Source organism: Pagrus pagrus (genome assembly GCF_965226575.1).
Source record: "Pagrus pagrus genome assembly, chromosome: 1".
In the NCBI taxonomy this organism is placed as follows: domain Eukaryota; kingdom Metazoa; phylum Chordata; class Actinopteri; order Spariformes; family Sparidae; genus Pagrus; species Pagrus pagrus.
In genome coordinates, this window is record NC_140185.1 from 10,967,676 (window position 1) to 10,987,772 (window position 20,097).

Genomic DNA, 20,097 nt, shown 5'->3' on the forward strand with positions numbered 1-20,097 from the left:
ACAACACTGTTTTACCTTGTTTATATGTGGCGGACCCTGCCACCTATCTAGCTTCAAACAGTGCTCTGGGGACCTTATTTTCCTCTGAGAACAGTTTGTTTATTCACTCATGGAAAACCTAAATATTTCTGTATTATTACCTTATTAATATTGTAAAAATTAAATTTCTGTGTCTCTACTTCTCCAAAACTACATAGTGCCCCTTTAAAGGTCCTGTATTATGGCCATTCTCAGTATAGAGAAGCCATGACATCTTGTTTCAAGCACATTTCTGTATGTGGGCTGTGTACCTCTCTGTGGATGAAGCTTTTTTGTATATTTATACTTTTCTATACTTTATATAGCACCTAACCCTGCTTATTAATGAAAGACATGAAAATCTCACTTTCTATCATGATTTTCTATCAAAATCAAAAACTACCATATTGAGACACTGCTGATCATTCTGCTTCTGCTTCATTTTAAATGCAAAACATACCATACGTTTTTTTTAAAGAAATTATGTTTTTCTACAGATTAAATCATGTGGTATTTTATAAATAAGTTATACTACAGCTCCACCTGAGCCACACTACATTGAAACACTGCTTACATTAAAATACAAATCATTAAGGCTGCGAAAGGGACCCCTCTTCAAAGCCACTCTCAATTTTCATACTCAAACATATGGAGCCCAGAGCCGGCTTTATTAGAATGATGATGTAAACTGGAAAATGATAATGTAATGCCACAATACAATTATAATTCTGTTTTTGTTATTATTTCTATTTCTGTAGCAAAAGTACGTCCTTAGTATTTGCAGTATTTTTGAACTGTGTTGGTGCCACTTTCACTTGAGTTTTGCTCATCACTAAATCTTTGAAAAATGAATCAATGTCGTAGACTTGATTAGAAAAGACTAAAATAGACAAGACCTTTGTTGTCACAAGGATAGAGAATAGAAGTTTAGTATCTAAGGAGGTCAAAATGCCTTGAAAAATAAAGCCTAAAACCATAAAAGAGGCGGGTCATCGTTGGTAACATATAACTTATCTAATCTACAGGATGACAGGGCCTCTCTTTACTGTTAGGACCTTAACAGGTATATGTTATCTACAGTCACCTGTCACATTTTTCCCTTTATTAATGTTCTGTGTTAGTCTAATTGCATTCAGCAGTGTTATCAGTGTACACATAATATACAAGACAAGTCTGCCATACTGCCATACGAGACAATTCCCTGTTAAAAGATTTTTTTTCTCAACATGGCAAGTTTTTCCTCACTCGAGGGTCGAAGGTCAGCAGATGTCGTTCACCCTACAGTTTGTAAAGCCCACTGAGGCAATGTGATTGTGGGCTATATAAATAAAATGTATTTGATTTGATTTGAATTCATATTAGTGCCTGAATCAGGGACACACAATAAACAAAACACAACAGATCTGGACGCAGTACATTTTTGTGGTGTTTATTTCACCAGCTGACCTCTCCATTTTTTGTTTAGAAACTTCCTAACCAACTCCATGACACAGTTTCCTGAGGTTACACCAAAATATTGCTTATGTTGGGGTTTACACCCTCGAGAACCTCAACTATGAAGAGGAAGTCGCCAAGTGTGGAATTGAGCTTGTAAGATTTCTATTCATAGATTGACTCAGATTCATTCTGTCAGTTTGGAGCCTAAAGCGGAGATTTTCTTTAATTTCTGGGACAAACTGTTGCACAAAGACATCTATATTCATGGATTGAATCTGGTATAATTTCTCGAGGGGGTCAAGCAAAGATAACTTAACCTCTCCACTTTTACTGACGCTATGATAATGGCCTGATATCAGCTATTTACAAGCATCGCTGGACTATCATGTGATATAATCGCAATACTGTCACCTTAAAAGCAACAAATTGTGACTTCCTGGAGAAAGATCACCAAATACTGATGCCTTTGGGTGGGCGTCCGACCCCAGCTGCCAACTGAAAGCATCAGCATTTGATGACCTAGAGATGAGACTCAACAATCAACAATCTTTTTCCAGGAAGTAATAATTCATTGCTTTGAAATGCGACTGACATTCTTGGTACTTAAAGGATACCAATCTTGTTTTTCATGCAGTTACTCAATTTGGTAAAGAAGACCTTTTCTGTCAGTCTCTGTGTTTGTTCCATTTGTCATGTAATGTCATGTAATGTCTGCTGAGTTACGCTTGAAACTCTTCAGAAAGTCGCTGGAAATAATACCTTCTGATTGAATTAGATTGGGGATGTCGAATTTTATTTTATTAACTCATATCTTTATACAATAGTTCAGTACTTGAGCATGCATCAGATTAAACGTTTCCTTTTGAGGTTGAACAAAGCTAAACCAGGTCTGATGGGGCCAACAGTTAGTGAAATATCTAAAAATATATCAAAGGACGATTTTCATGTTATGGTACATAGCTGTATAATTAGAGATACATGCATTCAGCTCTTGTATCAAGAAGAAGTAATCAGATCTTTAAATTAGGTAACAAGTAACAATACCACTGTGTAAAATACACCACTACAGGTCAAAGTTATGCACTCCAAATGTGCATAAGTAAATGTATGGAAGTATAATCATCAAAATGTACAATAAATAAATAAATAATAATAGTTTGTCGTGTTATATAACCAAAGATGAACAGTGACTCGAGTCGACCTGAGTCAACTTGACTTGACAGTAATTGAATGACTTGAGACTGGACTTGGATTTTGAAGTTAAATACTCACAAGTTGACTTGATTTCAGAAGTGATGACTTGTACAAGTTGTCTGTGTTTATTTTATGTTTTCAGTTTAGTTTTTATCTTTCTGCACCGGCAACAGCCGTGGTCAGAGGCATTATGTTTTAGGGTTGTCTGTCCATCTGTACGTCCCATTCAAATGTCTACTATGACAAAAGTCAAGGTCACTGTGACCTCACAAAACACATTTTTGACCCTGACTCAAGAAATTATAAGATAATTACAATACAATTTCACACAAATGTCCAATAGGATAAAATGATGAAGTTACGACATTTGGTATCCAAAAGTGGTTAAATGCAGTGTGACATCATAAATGTTCTTCATGATACGCCATAGCTCAGGAATGGCAACTTTACTCATGTGAAGGAGGCAAACAACTGGAAAACTATTCTAGTTTAGTATTTTATTGTCTGGTTGTCAATATTTCACTGTTTAAAAGTGATGGGGGAGGCAATATTGCTTTGATGGAGAGAAACTAAGAAATAAATCAGTTTTTGTTTTGTTTTACTTTCCTTGCCCAAGAAGAGTTACTAGGGACTTGCTTGAGACGTGGGCCAAATTACTTTGGTCACATGTCTATATTTAACCTCATCATATGTTTTATATACAAATTGTTAAACTAAAAAATTACGAGCAACTATAGCTATAAATGTAGTAAACATGGGGAATTGCAAGTACTAAATAACAGATATTGCTAAGTATTGGTATAAAATGGCATAAATTGGAGCACAACTGGACCTAACTTGCCAGATGAAATGATATGAATCAATGTAAAAATCAACAAGTAAGAAACTGAATAACATTTTCAATCAATATGGAGCTAAAAGTGCTTTACATGTTCTAAAGTTATAGAACCTGAACACTCATTTTGTGTTTTTGGCTTTTATTTGATAAAATATTATTTTAAGATTTTATTTTGTTTCAGTTTTGTCAGAATGATTTTGGGGCATTAATACAAATGTCTATGTACTGTGGCTGTAAAATGACACTGTTTGCTCTTTTCTTTTCCAAACTAATACAGCTACAGTTACTTAAGTTTGTGTCATGCTTACAGTCATGTGTGCCAATCCGCTTCCTTTCGATGGATTTGAGTTATTTTGTCCATTGGACATCCTACTGTAAACTGGTGCCTTTACCTTTCACATGACACTTCCTTACTGTCACAAGTCTGTCTATGGCTGTTTCGTGTAATTTACATGCTTGTATGAACTGAGACTCACAGCACTGAGACGTAATGAACATTCAGCTGTGACCGATTTTATATGTGAAGATTATGTCACAGTGTTTCCTGACATGAACCTAACAAGACCTGAGATACTGAATCAGCTTCACAGCAAATATTAAACCATCCCACATATGAAAGTCTCATAGACGTGCAAGATACTGCAGGGTCTGTGGACATACTACACTGACTGTACACTGTGTTCTTCTCTGCTTTTTTCCCCTCCTCCTCCTCCTCCTCCTCCTCCTCACTGTTCGTTCATCACATTTCACCTCAGATTTTCAGGAGTCACGTACGTGTCATCCTGCATTCTTCACGTTTAATGTGATTGTATTTCCATGAATGTCACATTGTCTGCATGACTGTAGCGTTAACAGTGAATGTCAGGAAATCTAGATTTTCTTCTATCCGGTCTGGTCAAGTGATACAGTTGGTTGATCACGTTAAGTCAGAGCAAAGTTAGGATCTAGTGTCCCTCAAGACGTCTTTTTTGTTTTAACTAAGAGATTTAAGGAAGTTTAATAGTTTCTGCACATTTTGTTCTGTTCATTGTTAAATGAAAGCAGCCAACGTCTGACTGCCATCTGCTGGCTGTGATTGAAACTCCATCTGAGAAGTTTTCTCCCTATAAAGACCAAAACACACTGTTTTGTTTTATGCTTCTTTCTTTCTTGAGCTTTTAATTTCAGGATTTTTTTTTTTTAAAACCTGAAGAAATACCATATTTTGTTGCATCATTTTCCTTTAAAAGCTTTTCAAAGAATTTTCATTCTGCAAAAAGATTCATGCTTGAATGCAATTACATGCAATAATTCTGAAAAGACAAAGGCAGTCTCTCCAGGAGGGGCTGACGCATTAACAAATTGATCTTTCTCATTTTGTCACACACATTAACAAAAAACAGCATGTGAATGGAGTGAAAGCAGAGCAAATACTGGGAAACAGCTCAAACATAAGCATCCCAGGAAGTGATTAGATTAAAGGATCACACTGAAACCCTGTGACAAAAACGTGCTCCCTGTTTATAGAGAACTTTTTTCAAGTGTAGAAGTCAATATACATATACCGTATAAACAAAAAGGGAATTTCAATTTCAACAATACATGTTTAAAATAAAAGTCAAACTCAGGAAGGTTGTGATCAATTAATAAAACAACATATCTGTCAAGAAATAATAGACACCCAAGACAAGTGCAAAATGTGCCTGATTTTCAGTTCAGTGAGGTTGGGGAAGTGTTCACTGCTCTCTTGGCTATGAAATGGGTGAAAGAGGGAAAAAGTAGAGATGTTGTGTTATCAAGAGACAGCGATCCTTGGATTCCAGTAGAGATAAAGATTTTGTTTGTGTGGGTTCCTGCTCATGTAGGTCTGGCAGTAAGTGAGGAGCTGGATAGGCGAGCTGAACAAGATTTTCAGGGCGGAGCTGGAAGTCAGAGGTCAGGGGAATAAATTGGAAGAGAGCGGGGGTGTAGTAGTGAACACTAGTGAAACACAGACATGAGGGTTGTTTTTTTGTCCTTTAATATAAAGTAAAAAATGAACAATAGTGGCACACTGATATTATCTTTCACTTGACAGGAGATTATTTATCAAGATACACAATTAATGGGAAGTATGGGGATACTACTGGTTTCACGGTGGGTGGATATAAAAATATAATTGGATCTAGTTTGTCTGCACGTTCTAACATTGCTTTAACAGAAATAATCATGTAGACAAGACATTGTGATGAACATTGTTCACTTGTTATAGAAACTGAGGTTTTTCCCATTTGGCCGGGAAAGAATATTGGAAAATAAGTTCACAGTGTCATGTGCGATATTCTACTGTTGATTGTAGCATTTAGTTATACTGCTCACCGTTGCAAATTATTACGCATTGCAGCATTACCCAATACTATCTACACCGTAGATATAGTGTAGTACAAGGCACATATCCTAACATCTATATGTCTAGTAGCTTTTCTATGCCTATCTATAGTATATTTCAAATCTGTCACATATTATAGTTTTAATGCACATATTTTTCACCGTTATCATGGAAACTATACAATCTTCTAATTAAGTACTTCAAATGAACTTTATAGAATAATATTATCATATTAAAATAAGAATAATCGAGAGAATTTAGTTTTTATTCGTGTTTTATTTGTGCCGAGCGCCTCCTTCACACTCCAGTCCAGTAGGTGGCGGTAATGTCGCTGGTTTGCCATCCGCCATTAAAAACCGGAGACGAAGAAGTAGAAGAAGGAAAAACACCCATCATAAAACTTATTTAACTTTTCTGCGGGAACGATGGACAGTGGTCGACAGTTAAAAGTAAGATAACACACGAACACAGTCAATGATTATCTCATCTTTATAATTTTAGCAACTTATGAATGTGTGACCGTCGTGTTAGCCTCACCTTTTAGCCATGTAGTAGATGAAATACCTCAGAGAAGTTGCCTTGTTGACTTCACTTCGCTAAGCTATTGGCTAATTGTTTAGCTAACATAGTTATCGCGCAGGTAACGTTACCCAGCTAACGAACGCAAATGAAATTAACGTGTATTTGTTGGTGTTAACTATTGAATTTCCTCCAAAGCACATAGTGGTGATTTAGGAGATACGACGACATGATGCTATCCTTAAAAATGTAAAGGAAAAACATGTTTAACACGATAGAAACTTAACACCCGACATCATTCGTAGCCAAAAATTAGCAAGGCTAGCCGACTAATATCGTTAGCCTTTACAAAGTCATTCTGTAGAAACAAAAGGCCTCAAACTGTTAAAATCAGAAGCAGACGCAAAATTGAAATGAAAACACACCTGTGCATTGTTGTTTTGCTTTGCATTTGCCATAATAACAGATGTTTAGATATTAATGATATCTCGTCCTATCACAATACTATCTCCAGTGTAGGTAACTCACATTTTAAAATTGGCTGTATTTCTCTTACAACCAAAGCAGACAACATGGCTCTTCGTAGGCATGTAGTTCCTGGATGTCTCAGTATTATTAATAACTCATGTTTTATCTATTCCAGGTTCATACATCGATCAAGAAGGGACTGTCCATTCATACTCTGCAAAAATGCGTCAACTGCTGCACGCCAAGTAGATATCATTGTCCAATATGTTCACCTGTTGATTTCAACCCCACACATTACCAACACAAAGCTGTGAATCATATGAAATATCATCTAAAGAGAGCCATTTCCTTTGAGGGTAATGTTTTTACATTCTCCCATTTATGATTGATTACAAAATGAACAATCGAACAAAATGAGTCATTACTAACTCTTTCCCAATTTAATGTGTTGTTCATATTTCAGGGTACACGATCCTAAGATGTGGGCTGCAGTGCAGAAAACTGCGGCACTACCATTGTTTGTACTGCTCAGCCACGCTGATAAAGAAAATAGATTTCACTGACCATCTACTAGCCTGCCGCCATAACCAACAGAAGAGAGCTGAGATTTCATCCCAACTACAGACAGAGGCGTCAAAAAAGGCGTTTCAAACTGCTCCATTGCCGACTCCTGGAGAGAATAATGTCCTTTCAAATGACATAGTAAGGCTGTGTTCACGTTTGATGCACTTTAAAGTGAGCTTTTTGTCACAAAAAATGTGCATTCATGTCTCCTAAATGCATACTGTTTGTCATGACACTTTTCCAGATTTCTTAAAGCAGTTTTCTAAAACCTCCTGTTTTCATTATGTCATATTATCTATTATGGCTGCAGATGTTTCTTAAGGACATGTGGGGGAAAACTCACTTTGATTGGCTATGTTACTAGATCTGCAATTAAACCCTAAAGATTTTCTTTTTTTTCTTTCTTTAAAAAACCTTTTTTGTTGTCCTCATAGGAGCTCAAAGATGACAGTGAGGAAATAACCATCATCTCGGATACAGACGACCAAGATGGCCAAGGAGCGAGCAGCAGCCAGTCAGTGACTCCAGTCATCCCCAAGTCAACTGAACTGGACACTGTGGACACGATGAGGAGGAGTACGGAGCCAGAGCCTTCAAAATGTGACCGAACTGTACAGACAAACCTTGAAAGACCACAAGACTGCGATGAATTCTATTTCATGAACCTTGTGAAAATGTTTAAAAAGCTGACCCCTCAGAAAAAGTCAGTTGTCAGGATGAAAATCGAGAGACTCCTCTTCGAAGCCGAGTTTGAGTAGGTAAGGGTTTACACACACACACACACACCAATGAACAAAATAAGCTAGTTTTTTATTTACTGTTGATTACGTTCGATTGTATCTTTGTGCTAGCCCACTGCATCTTCAGTGGAGGTGAAAAACTGGATTGTTTACAAGTTCTAGTTCAAATTTTTACTACTGCCTCAGCTGAGATGCCTCATTGCCTTCAGCCAGTTTCACCAAATTTATTACATGCAAGCAGCATTTTGCAACATAACATGACTTCCTCTCGTGGTCATTTTGAAATATTTCATTGATTAAAACAAATCTCCTACTTCTCACCCATACATGAGCATGTAAAAGACCAGAAGGACTCACAAATTTAACCTCAATTTGTTAGATATTTGTGTAACACTGCCACCATCTGATATTTGCTTGCAAATCATTTTGTGAAACTCGCCACTTGTTTGTTTACATATTATAAAGTGTGATTTTCTGCAACAAGAAACAGGATAAGAAGGTTGGACTGAAGTCAAAAACAACCTACCCCTGGATTTTATGAATTTTATGAGTTTATATTCTTTATGCTGCTAACGGCTGCTTTTCTTATATCGTTATACCTACAACTACAGAGTGAATTTAAGGCTGATATTGCCTACTAATATTACGGTTGGGCTCTAATGTTAAGAGCTTTTAAGTTTGAAACTGTTCGATGGAGAAGTTGTTTGGTTGTTGCCTACCTCAGACAGTCTCACAGCTGGACATGACTGACACTTTGTCCAGTGTTCTCTAGAGACTGACCAAATGAAGCTGCTGTTTGTTAAACCTGAAATATATTGTTGTTGTTTTCTATTAAAATAAAGCTCCTGTTCTGAGTTGTATTTTCAGTTGTTCAAGCAGATTTTTTTCTTTCCTTCTTGGTTAAAGAGTTGTGTTCTGTTGGTGTACAAACAACTTTTGTCTCGAGATGAGAATCTTCTGGAAAGGCACTCTAATGGTTAGGAAAGACATTTGTTATACAAAAATCAGTTATATAAATATTCATCAGCCAACAACAGCCTTTATTGTGAAAATCACCTGAGACACATGGTTATACGGTAGGCTTGTCAGTAACAAAATCTCAACTCAAGGCTCCTTACTAGCTTTTTCTGAGCTTTGAAATGAACGATAAAGCCTACATCAGCTGATAGAATGCCAAGCTCAGGTACAAATGTTAGCTTGACAATGCTATTTTAATAGCTTATAAATGGTGAGACAATAGAAAAGTAAATGCTTTGCCCTTATGGACAAAAAGAAATTTACAGAAAATGTATTAAAAAGGTGCAATATGTAAGAATTGGCCGTAATTTGAATTCATACTTCAAACAAACAAGGAGCCGCACATCACAAGAGTAACTGCGAACTGCTGGAAACGGTAAGCTAGTTAGCTGAGTTAGCCGTGCAGCTAGCGGTCTGGACTGGGAGGTCGGAGTGGTATTATGAGAAAGGATGGACTGGGGCTAGCGCTTAGCATGCTAACTTCAGTCAATATCTGCAACACAATACAAAGACTTCTCTGACTTGACATCAAACTGTTAGTTCTTTGCATTCTTTTGATAATTTAAGTTCATTTCTGGATGTTTTTAAACTTTAATTCTTACATAGTGTACCTTTGATAAAAAATACAATGAGACAAAGATATAATAGTAAAAATAAGGTTTACACCAGTGGTTCCCAACTTTTTTAAGCTTGTAAATGCAAGAGATATTCCTATAAAGTAGGAATATCTCTTTTATGCTCATAAGAAAATCAGTGTTGTCATCACATTTGTGCACAACAGAAGAGAGGGCCCTGCGATCATTCATCTGACTTGTAGCAGTAGGCGCCGTGCTTGTGGTGGGGAGGTGGGAACCCAAAGCTGCGCACCCCCGGCTCAGAGGGACCACAGTTTCTTCGTGGCCTGGTGATTGCATACCGAACGCTTCCATCGGCCAGCCAGCCGGCGTCACAGTGGTCCATCCCTGAGAACTTCCAGGCGGCGTAGAGCTGTCCGACTTTGGCGATCTCGGCTCCGTACTCCTGACACGTCTGCTGAGCCTCAGTCAGGTTCATCTTGTGAGAGGGCTGAAGATAGTAGACTGTACCTTTGAAGGCAACACATTTATTGGTATATTTAGACAAACCTCACGCTTGTTAGCTAGGATCATGTTTTGGATCTCCCCCACATCTTTTCTTGAGCTTGTGACATTTTCCATCAGGATCAAGGAGCCCTGGTCACACACCAACCCTCTACTTACAAAAAGGCTGCCTCACCTCTGATTGAAGAGGAGAAGCAGAAGACATCGTAGCGATGAAGGTGCAGGTGTCTTCTGCCGTAGCTCCTGACACCCGGGGCGAGGCCATGCCCCCCGCATGGCATTCTGGGTTGGGTGATGGGGTACTGAACTGTCCCGTCTGCCAGCCAGCCTGCATTGCACCAGTTCAGGCCCTCCTTCCAGGACTGGAAGAGCTGTGAGAAGGTGGCCAGTGTGGCGTCCTGCTCCTCACAGGCCTGCTGGGCTCCCAGGAAGGTCATGTAGTAACGTCCATGAGGGTGCTGGTAGGGGAACACCACACCTGGGTGGAGGAATTCATTAGACAGATGTACTATTACAAAAAGTATGTGTGTCATTCTCTGCAGTCTTGTAACATGTTTTAAAGATGACTCAAAAATGCAATGTTTTCTTTCTTTTGTCAGTGAGTTTAGTTTAATCCCTTTTGTCTCTGATTAGATAAAAGTAGGATCTAATGTTTGGTCTCACTCCGAGAAAGGAAGTCATGGTGTCAGTGTAGTTGGACATACTGTACCTTGTAGCTCCAGATGAACTGAGGAGCTCTTGTCCTCCAGTCCGTCCACCACCTCGCAGCGGTACCAGCCTGTATTATTCAACTGGAGTTCAGTCATCACAAGAGCAGCATCTCCTGGAAAATCCTGTCTGAGCTGCACACGACCTCTGACCAACAAAGAGGCAGACAATGTGAGCTAACATTCGACACAGTCATACAGAACAATCATACAGTTATTTGTCATTTCATCAACCTGAACTCTCCAAGACTTCGACTGCGGAGGCCAATCGCCACCAGCACGTCTGTCTCAGGTCCCCCTGCAGCGGGCAGCCAGGACCACTTGACCCGGACCTCCCTCGGAGGGCTCAGCTCAGGCTCGTGCCAAAACCTGCACGGCATGGTGGCGTTACCCCCTCTGACTGCAAACACTGACGGCTGAGCAGAGTCCACAAAGAGCTTCACACCTCTGAAGTGAACTGTAGCAAATACAGACAGAGTGGAGCTGACTAAAACACATTGTACCTATGTGTATTAAAAACATGAGACAGATAAAATACATTATTGAACATGTGCACACTTTCTTTGTTGATCTTTCCTTTGAGGAAGTTGTGATAGAAGAAGTTGTCAGGGTTTATGGCAGCAGTCGAGGCCCAGCCTGAGAGAAGCAGCTGAGCGAGGCCGCAAATTATCATCATCATCCTGGCTGTGATGGCAAATCCTGATCATTAATGTCCTGTTCAAAATCCTCAGTCCTGTGGAGTGAAATGTGATGAATCTGATTCAGTTAGCAGACAACATAACTGTAATTCGTTGCCAGGAACACATCATATGGATCCTGGCTTCCTTACACTGGATACCTGCTTCTTTTAGGTTTTAATCAGAGATTTTATTGATCACTTTATTGATTATTTAATTGATACGCTTTTTAACACATCTTTTAATGCCATGTGTATCTTGCCTCTCCCTGAGATCCTTGGACTCGTCATTCCTTGTTGTTTCAAGGTTTATAGGTTAATACACAAAGGTGATGAGCCCTGCAGTCAGGGCTCCAGTTAGGGTTAGATAGAGATCAAGGCTGCAAACTCAGTCTCGTCTTCAAAATCAAAATCACTTTTAAAACCCCCACTTCTTTTAATGTTGCTTTGCTGCGATTTATAACATTCTGTTTTATGCTTTCTCTTTGTGTTTCATGCGTTAAGGTTTTATGATTTGGGCTTGTTTTATTCGCTTTGTGTCCTGTAAAGCACTTTGTAACTGTGTTTTGAAAGGTGCTGTATAAATGTATTATTATTACTGTACAGTTATGGCATCGGATATGGTGACAGGAGAGGGCCACTAGAGGGCAGCACGAAACTGTGATCATGAGCTCTGACTGTAACGCAATTACACTTGGACAACTGTGATGCGCTTTAAAAGTTAGTTAGATTGTTTTATTATAAATATTTAAATGTTGATGGTTTGCATTTCAGTTTTCAGCAGCTTTGTTCCACATTGCAGGTAGGCTTTGACTATTTAAGTTACAATACATCATTTTTCTCGTGTGGAAAACACACCTGTGACAACTTGTAACTCAGTTCAGGACACACACCATGTTCGAGGCTCATTCAGCATGTTAAAATTGAATTTCTTCACTTACCGTAAAGCGCCTTGATATTATGCTCCTGTGGTTTTAAAAAAAATCTCCTAAGGCAAACTTCTGGGGAGCAAAAGGAAAAAAGAGACGCACAGGAGTCAGACGTCTGTCTTCAAGAGGACGCAGGAGCTCTGATGCGTACGGGTGATTTTCTGGACTAAAACAAAAAAACATCAAGAAAAGGCAAACGTGTAGTTTTCCTCCAGTCGCTGTCGATGATAAAAAGATGCAACTACGGATAATAACTGTATTCTAGCTGTTCACCTCACCAGGCTGCGCCCTGCCACTCCAGCTAGATGTGCGCACCTGAGCGCAGACAGCAACCCAACCCGTGACCCAACCCCACCACAGCTGCAGCACTCTGCTAAACAACTGAAGTAGCTGAGAAAACATACAATGGCTCCATACAGCTTGACCAGCATAATACAAGTCTCTGGAAGTGCCAAGATCCCAAATTGATTTGAAAGTATGTTTTTTCACCCCTGATGCGTCCCTGAAGTGGATGCACACTACTGTTTTAGCTGAGCAGAGAGTGCAGATTTCACCTTAAAAATGGGTGTAATTGACGTCTTTTCAGGGCTTTTGCAGTCTTCGATTACACCGGACCAGCTGCATTGAAGTATTTACATTTTGTATTGTTTTTCTACAGTTTAAAACAAGTCCCCGTCTACTTCAGTTGTTTAGCAGAATGCTGCAACCCTTTTTTGAAGCTCCAGAAATGTTTTGTGGATGATGAAACTTCACCTGACTTTCCATCAGCATGAGTGGAGCATTATAAGAAACTCGAAAGGGTCGTGAAACAGTTTAGAAACTGTTAACAAGTTTCTCATAAGTGCCTAAAAAGTCTATAATCTATAATGTAACAAAAAAAACTGACCTCTTTTTGTAGCACATTACTGTTAAAAGCTAACATGGAGGAAGTTTCAGGAGGAGGTGCTGTCCTGATTTATTGCACAAATTGTTTGAACCACACAAAGATGTTGTGAGTCTCCCCCATGCTGGACTGCAGGTGTTGTATCGAGCTCTGTTTCCTCGTCGAGATGTGTTTCCTCTAGTCCCGCCCCCGTCCCAAATGGCCTGAAGGGCGAAGGAAGCGCGCGTTCACAAAAAGCTCGCCCCCGAGCTGTTGTGCTCGTACCACAGAGGCACTGTGGAGAGAGCTAAGGTTCAAACCTGACTTTTTTAAGCGAGTTTTATCTGAAGATGTTGTATTGTAGAAGTGAAATCAAAATTTCATGACTGTCTAGTTATATTTTTAAACTGGGACAACAGCACATGTTTGTGTTTTTATGTCTTTATTAACACAACCAACTACTGTTATTTCTATCAATAAAAAATATTATATTTGTGAGAGACTGTTCATTTTGAATATTATGGACTTTTGGAAGAAAGTATGCTCATTCATATAGGCAAAATATAGATCGCTATTTTATTATATTTGTCTTAAAGGATAACTACCGTTTTTTACAACCTGGACCTTATTTCTAGCAAAATATATGATCATTTGCTCACCCAGATAACTTTGGTGTCATTTGAAGTCGTTTGGACGAAATTAGATCCGGTGTAGCGCCGATATATCCATATAATGCGAGTGACGGGGCATCGACACACAGCCTCTATAACGCATTATCTGCCACAAAGCTAGTTCATTTCACCAATATTTTGTTATGATATGCTAGCGCTATTCCCCTCTGAGTCCGAGCTCGTCCGTTATCAACATCCGGGGTCAAACTAGCAGCAGCAGCTACAGGTAAACAAGCCGGGCTGTCGCGGGTGCACGCGCAGCTCAGAGACGACATCTTCCAGGTCAGAGGTAGTAGGGCAACCTACAGACCCCGGATGTTGACAACAGACGAGCCCGGACTCAGTTATCTGGGTGAGTAAATGACCATATATTTTGCTAGAAATAAGGTCCAGGTTGTAAAAAACGGTAATTATCCTTTAAATCCAGCTCCATAGCAGGTAAAGCACATCCTGACAGCTTGGAGTATTACTGTCAGATACTGTTCCCCCTCTGTTCAATATGAAAGGAGGCTCATACATTGTCACACTGCGGTGAGGGGTGTCTCATCCTGGGGTTTTTTGTCTCGTGAATTTCATGTATTATTTTGAAAAGTAACTCTCCACTCGTTTTAGGTCACTTGCCCTTCCTCATGTGTCACCGGTCTGACGTCTCCCCTAATCCCTGATTGTTTCCACCTGTTTCCCATTACCCTAATGTGTCTTATAGTCCGCGTCTCTCTTTGTCCTGTGCCAGAGTATCTCGTTTGTTCGTGTACCTCCAGCCTCATAGCCTGTTTTGTTATCACTGTCTTAAGAGCTGAGAAGTGAAATTTCAGAATAAAAGCCTGCTTGAGCTGTTCTCGCTCTGCATCTGAGTCCTCTTTTCAGCCCAGGCCTGACAGTATACTCTGGCCAATATGGACTCAGTAGAGGCAGAACAGTTGTCGGGGATCCTGCAAGCTCAGGAAGCCCGCATCTCACGCCAGGAGGAGTTCCAGACGGCGATGGCTGCGCATATGGGTCAGCTCACTTCCCAGCTACAGGGGATGATCACGCAGCTCCCTCGACCCACCGCCCCGGCTCCCGTACCCACTCCGCCCACGTCATACGTCGGAGCCGGAAGTAAGCTGGCTCCACCAGCACAGTATTCAGGAGAATCAGGACTATGTAAGACATTTCTCATAGACTGTTCAATTCATTTTGAATTAACCCCCCACACTTTCCCTACTGATCGGTCGAAAATCGCATTCATGATTTCGCACCTGACTGGGAGAGCCAAAGCCTGGGCGTCAGCAGAATGGGGCAGGCGCTCACCGATCTGCAGCTCTCTTACGGAATTTCAGGCGGCGTTAAAAAGGACTTTTGATCCGGTGACGGACGACCGGGAGAAAGCACGGAGGGAGAGGGGGATCCCATGCAGCTGGGAAGGGCGTGGTTGACGCAGGAGGAACAACGGAGACGACAGCTGAAAGGAAGATGCCTCTAATGTGGAGAGGCTGGTCACCTCGTCATCAGCTGTCCAGCCAAGCGATCTATGGCGGTGAGTTAAGTCACGGCTTCAGGTCCCGTTTCACGCACTCTCACAAGAGTTAAGGTAATGCACCACACCGTCACAGATCTTGGGGTGCTCATTGACTCAGGAGCCGATGAGAGTTTGATGGACTGTGGTTTAGCAGAGGAATTGGACATCAAGTCTGAACTTTTAGCTAAGCCCAGGGCCCGAGCACTAGATGGGAAAGAACCGTTTTTCATCACACACATCACTGAACCACTCCACATGCACATTAATGACCACAAAGAGCGCATTCGCTTTTATCTATTCAAAGCATCCTCTCACACTCTGATATTGGGACAACCATGGCTCTTTCGCCACAACCCCCAGGTAGACTGGCGATCCGGAGAAATCCAAGGGTGGGGGGAAGACTGTGTCAAAGACTGTTTTTTTCGATTCAGCCCGGAGCAGTGATGTAGCAGAAGTTAACCTGTTTTCTGTCAACCCTGTCACAGAATCCGCATACCCGGACCTGAACTCGGTGCCCTCTAGCTACCACCAGCTCCGTGAGGTTTTTAGTAAGGTCTAATCCGTCCCTCGTCATCACCAGCAGGCACCGGGTTCTTCTTCGTAGACAAGGACAGGTCCCTGAGACCATGCATAAACTATAGCCCACTGAATGACATCACAATAAAGAATCGTTACCCTCTTCCTCTCATGTCCTGACTAACTCCAGCAGGCCAAGGTGTTCACTGAGTTAGATCTTCGCAACGCCTATCACCTGATCCGCATAAGAGAGGGGGACGAGTGGAAGACCGGATTTAACACCCCTAGTGGTCACTATGAGTACCTGGTCATGCCATTCGGACTCACCAACGCCCCTAATTTACTCTCCAGACTTTGACACACATCAAGACCATGTGACCAGGGTGACTGTTGGAGAACCATCTGTATGTCAAAGCAGAAAAAAGTGTGTTTCATGCCGACACTGTCTACTTCCCGGGCTTCATCGTAGCCCCTGGAAGAGTACAGATGGACCCGGCTAAAATTAGCGCTGTGGCTGAGTGGCCTACACCTGATTGCCGCAAGAAGGTTCAGCAGTTCTTGGGGTTTGCAAACTTTTACAGGCGGTTTATCAGAGGCTTTAGCGCAATAGCTGCTCCTCTCCATGCTCTTACCTCCACTCAGGTGCAGTTTCATTGGTCTCCAGAGGCAGAGAGGGCATTCCAGGATCTCAAGCGTCGTTTCACTTCGGCTCCCATCCTCACCATGCCAGATCCACAGCGTCAGTTCATGGTCGAAGGGGATGCATCCAATGAAGGGGTCGGAGCCATCCTCTCTCAACGCTCGGAACAGGATGGTAAAATGCACCCCTGCGCCTTCCTGTCACGACGACTGTCCAAGGCTGAAAGTAACTATGATGTCGGTAACCGGGAGCTGTTGGCGGTTAAACTTGCCTTAGAGGAGTGGAGGCACTGACCCGTGTGGTTGGAGCAGTAACTTGGCAGATAAGAGATGAGGTGAAGCAGGCTAATGGTGGAGACCCGTCACCTAGTGGGTGCCCAGATAATCGTTTGTTTGTCCCCGTTGAGTTGCGCCTACAGGTGATCCACTGTGCTCACACCTTGCTGCTTTAATGCTATCCGGGAGTTCGGAGAACAATGTTCGCAATCTCTCGGCGGTTCTGGTGGCCATCCATGGAGCCGGAGGTTCGGGAGTACGTGGAGGCAAGTTCGGTCTGTGCTCGTAACAAGACATCTTCCGGGTCCCACATGGGTCTATTGCAGCCACTTCTTATCCCCTCCAGACCGTGGTCCGACATATCCATGGACTTCGTCACGGGGCTCCCGGTATCTCAAGGTAATACCACTGTCCTCACAGTGGTGGACAGGTTCTCCAAGATGGTTAGATTCATTGCTCTGCCAAAGCTGCCCTCCGCCAAGGAGATGGCAGAGATCATGATGAACAGTGTTTTCAAGGTTCACGGCTTCCCGAAAGACATCGTCTCTGACCTGGGGCCCCAGTTCGTGTCCAGGTTCTGGAGGGAGTTTTGCCGGCTCATCGGAGCTAAGGCCAGCCTGACCTTGGGGTATCACCCGGAGGCCAACGGCCACACCGAACGCCTTAATCAACAACTGGAATCCGGCCTCCGGTGCTTGGTCTCCCAGAACACCTCGACATGGAGCAAACACCTGGTCTGGGTTGAGTATGCGCATAATTCTTTGCCAACATCTGCCACAGGCTTCTGTCCCTTCAAATGTGCTTATAGTTTTCAACCCCCAGTCTTTCCAGATAATGAGCCGGAGGTGTCGGTCCTCTCTGCCCATGCCATGATCCGACGTTGCCGCCGCATCTGGACAGCGGCCCGCCAGGTGCTGATCCGACAGGGAGACCAGGTCAAGAAGGCGGCAGACCGTAAGAGACGGCCGGCTCCCGCATATCAGCCAGGCCAGAGAGTGTGGCTCTCGGCCAAAGACTTGCACCTCAAGATCCCCTCCAAGAAGCTGGCACCACGGTTCGTGGGTCCGTTTCCCGTCACCAGGGTTATCGGCCCCGCAACAGTACAGCTTCGTCTGCCTCGGTCCCTTCGCGTACACCCGACTTTCCATGTCAGCCAGGTGAAACCGGTCAAAGAGAGTCCTATGGTTCCAGCCGCCACACCCCCCCACCACCTGAGGTGATTGATGGCGGCCCGGTGTATAAGGTTAAGCAGTTGTTGGCAGTACGTAACCGGGGCTGGGGCAGACAGTACCTCATGGATTGGGAGGGTTAATAATAAAAGAAATCAATAACAAAAGAAATCATCTTGTCCTCACAAATTGCCCTCTTTCAAATACTTTTCCATTTTTCTGACAGACGATCTGACAAACCTTTGCTTCAACTGTGGGGAGGAAAATGCAGATGACAGTGAAGAGGCAGAGCTGACATGGGTATTATATTTTATGAATAGAATGTGGTCCTGTGTTTGTATCTGTTTTACTCATTTACTCATGTAAGTGCCAGTATTTCACTTTCCATTAAGAAGATATTTCTGAAAACGTCCCATCATGGGGAGCAAACCAGCTCCAGGAACTTAAAGTTCATGTATCAATAAGAAATTTTCTATTGAGTTTAGTTTTCCTTGATTTTGAATGTTTCATTTTTGAAATTATTTTGATGTTTTTGTTGATGTGTTAAATGTTGCACATTTTCCATTTAATTTTGTATTTATTGAATTTGAATAATTGTATGTTCTAAAAAGCAAGTATACACTATTTATTTTTTGTTTAATGTTATTAAAGTCTTTAATGCTTGTCTGAGCCTCCTTTAATATTGAACAGAGGGGGAACAGTATCTGACAGTAATAATCCAAGCTGTCAGGATGCGTTCCCCCTGTTGTAAATGGTCAAATTTAATGATATCAGCCTGAAAATCATAGGACTTGTCTGTTGTGGGGAAAGAAGTCAGGAGTATGAATTTGAAAGATGTGTGAGCCTCCTTTATATTGTCAGGAAAGGGGGGGGGGACGACGCAGGTGCAGACCCAGGGGTGTCTCAAAGTTATCCCAGAGGAATTACCACAAAATCGCAGTAGCGATAGATTGGAAAGGGGAGAAAAAAAAACCGAAACTGTATAGAGCCACTACGGGCTTCCTTAATGAAATAAAGCACTAAAATGATTAACTAAACCACCGCTGCCAAGCAGTTGACTCAAAAACAAAATTGTCCAGGAGACCCAGAAAACTCGAAACAAAAGGCAAAGGCTGCCTGGGAGACCTTTGGTAACCCAAAAGGCTGGAGTCACACAAACTCTCCAGCACCCCAAAGTATTCACTGGTAAACAGGCAATTGACCTCAAATACACACAAAGTTCTGAGTTGGTGTTTGCAGATACACCGACAGCCAGAGAAGGCACAGGGAGAACCTCTCACTACCTCTGATGGTGAGATAATGAGTCAGCACAGGGCACTGGAGACTCAGGGTATATGAAGACTCCCCACACCCTGGCTTAATCAAAGCCAATCAGTGCCACACACACCTGATTGCAGTGAGTTGATTCTCTCACCACTCTCACAGGGCCGAAAGATTGAGTGCCCTCACATATATTGAACAGAGGGGGAACAGTATCTGACAGTAATACTCCAAGCTGTCAGGATGCGTTCCCCCTGTTTGAAATGGTCAAATTTAATGATATCAGCCTGAAAATCACAGGACTTATCTGTTGTGGGGAAAGAAGTCAGCAGTATGAATTTGAAAGATGTGTGAGCCTCCTTTCATATTGAACAGAGGGGGAACAGTATCTGACAGTAATACTCCAAGCTGTCAGGATGTGCTTTACCTGCTATAATGGAGCTGGATTTAACACAAATATGATAAAATAGCGATCTATATTTAGCCTATAAATGAATGAGCATACTTTCTTCCAAAAGTCCATAATATTCAAAATGAACAGTCTCTCACAAATATAATATGTCCTATTGATAGAAATAACAGTAATTGGTTGTGTTAATAAAGACATAAAAACACAAACATGTGCTGTTGTCCCAGTTTAAAAATATAACTAGACAGTCATGAAATTTTG

At 41.7% G+C, this 20,097-nt stretch overlaps 2 protein-coding genes across 3 annotated transcripts; one reads left to right on the forward strand and one right to left on the reverse strand.

The window, feature by feature from the left end:
• Nucleotides 1-6,180: 6,180 nt before the first annotated feature.
• On the forward strand, nt 6,181-8,985 carry LOC311257293 (uncharacterized protein). The gene is made up of 4 exons (XM_084352833.1): nt 6,181-6,283; nt 6,997-7,177; nt 7,285-7,523; nt 7,820-8,985. The coding sequence occupies exons 1-4, from the start codon at nt 6,260-6,262 to the stop codon at nt 8,141-8,143; spliced, it is 768 nt and encodes a 255-aa protein (XP_084208959.1). The 5' UTR covers nt 6,181-6,259; the 3' UTR covers nt 8,144-8,985.
• Nucleotides 8,986-9,791: 806 nt separating this feature from the next.
• Nucleotides 9,792-15,357, reverse strand: LOC311255870 (hyaluronan and proteoglycan link protein 3-like). Of its 2 annotated transcripts, XM_084350528.1 has the most exons (7): nt 15,308-15,357; nt 12,546-12,605; nt 11,487-11,661; nt 11,163-11,385; nt 10,931-11,076; nt 10,397-10,699; nt 9,792-10,227 (listed from the first exon to the last, which is right to left on the reverse strand). In XM_084350528.1, the coding sequence occupies exons 3-7, from the start codon at nt 11,605-11,607 to the stop codon at nt 9,941-9,943; spliced, it is 1,080 nt and encodes a 359-aa protein (XP_084206654.1). In that variant the 5' UTR covers nt 11,608-11,661; nt 12,546-12,605; nt 15,308-15,357; the 3' UTR covers nt 9,792-9,940. The 2 variants fall into 2 exon arrangements, with proteins under 2 accessions (XP_084206654.1, XP_084206653.1); XM_084350527.1 differs by lacking the exon at nt 15,308-15,357 and having other exon boundaries at nt 12,546-12,669.
• Nucleotides 15,358-20,097: the final 4,740 nt, after the last annotated feature.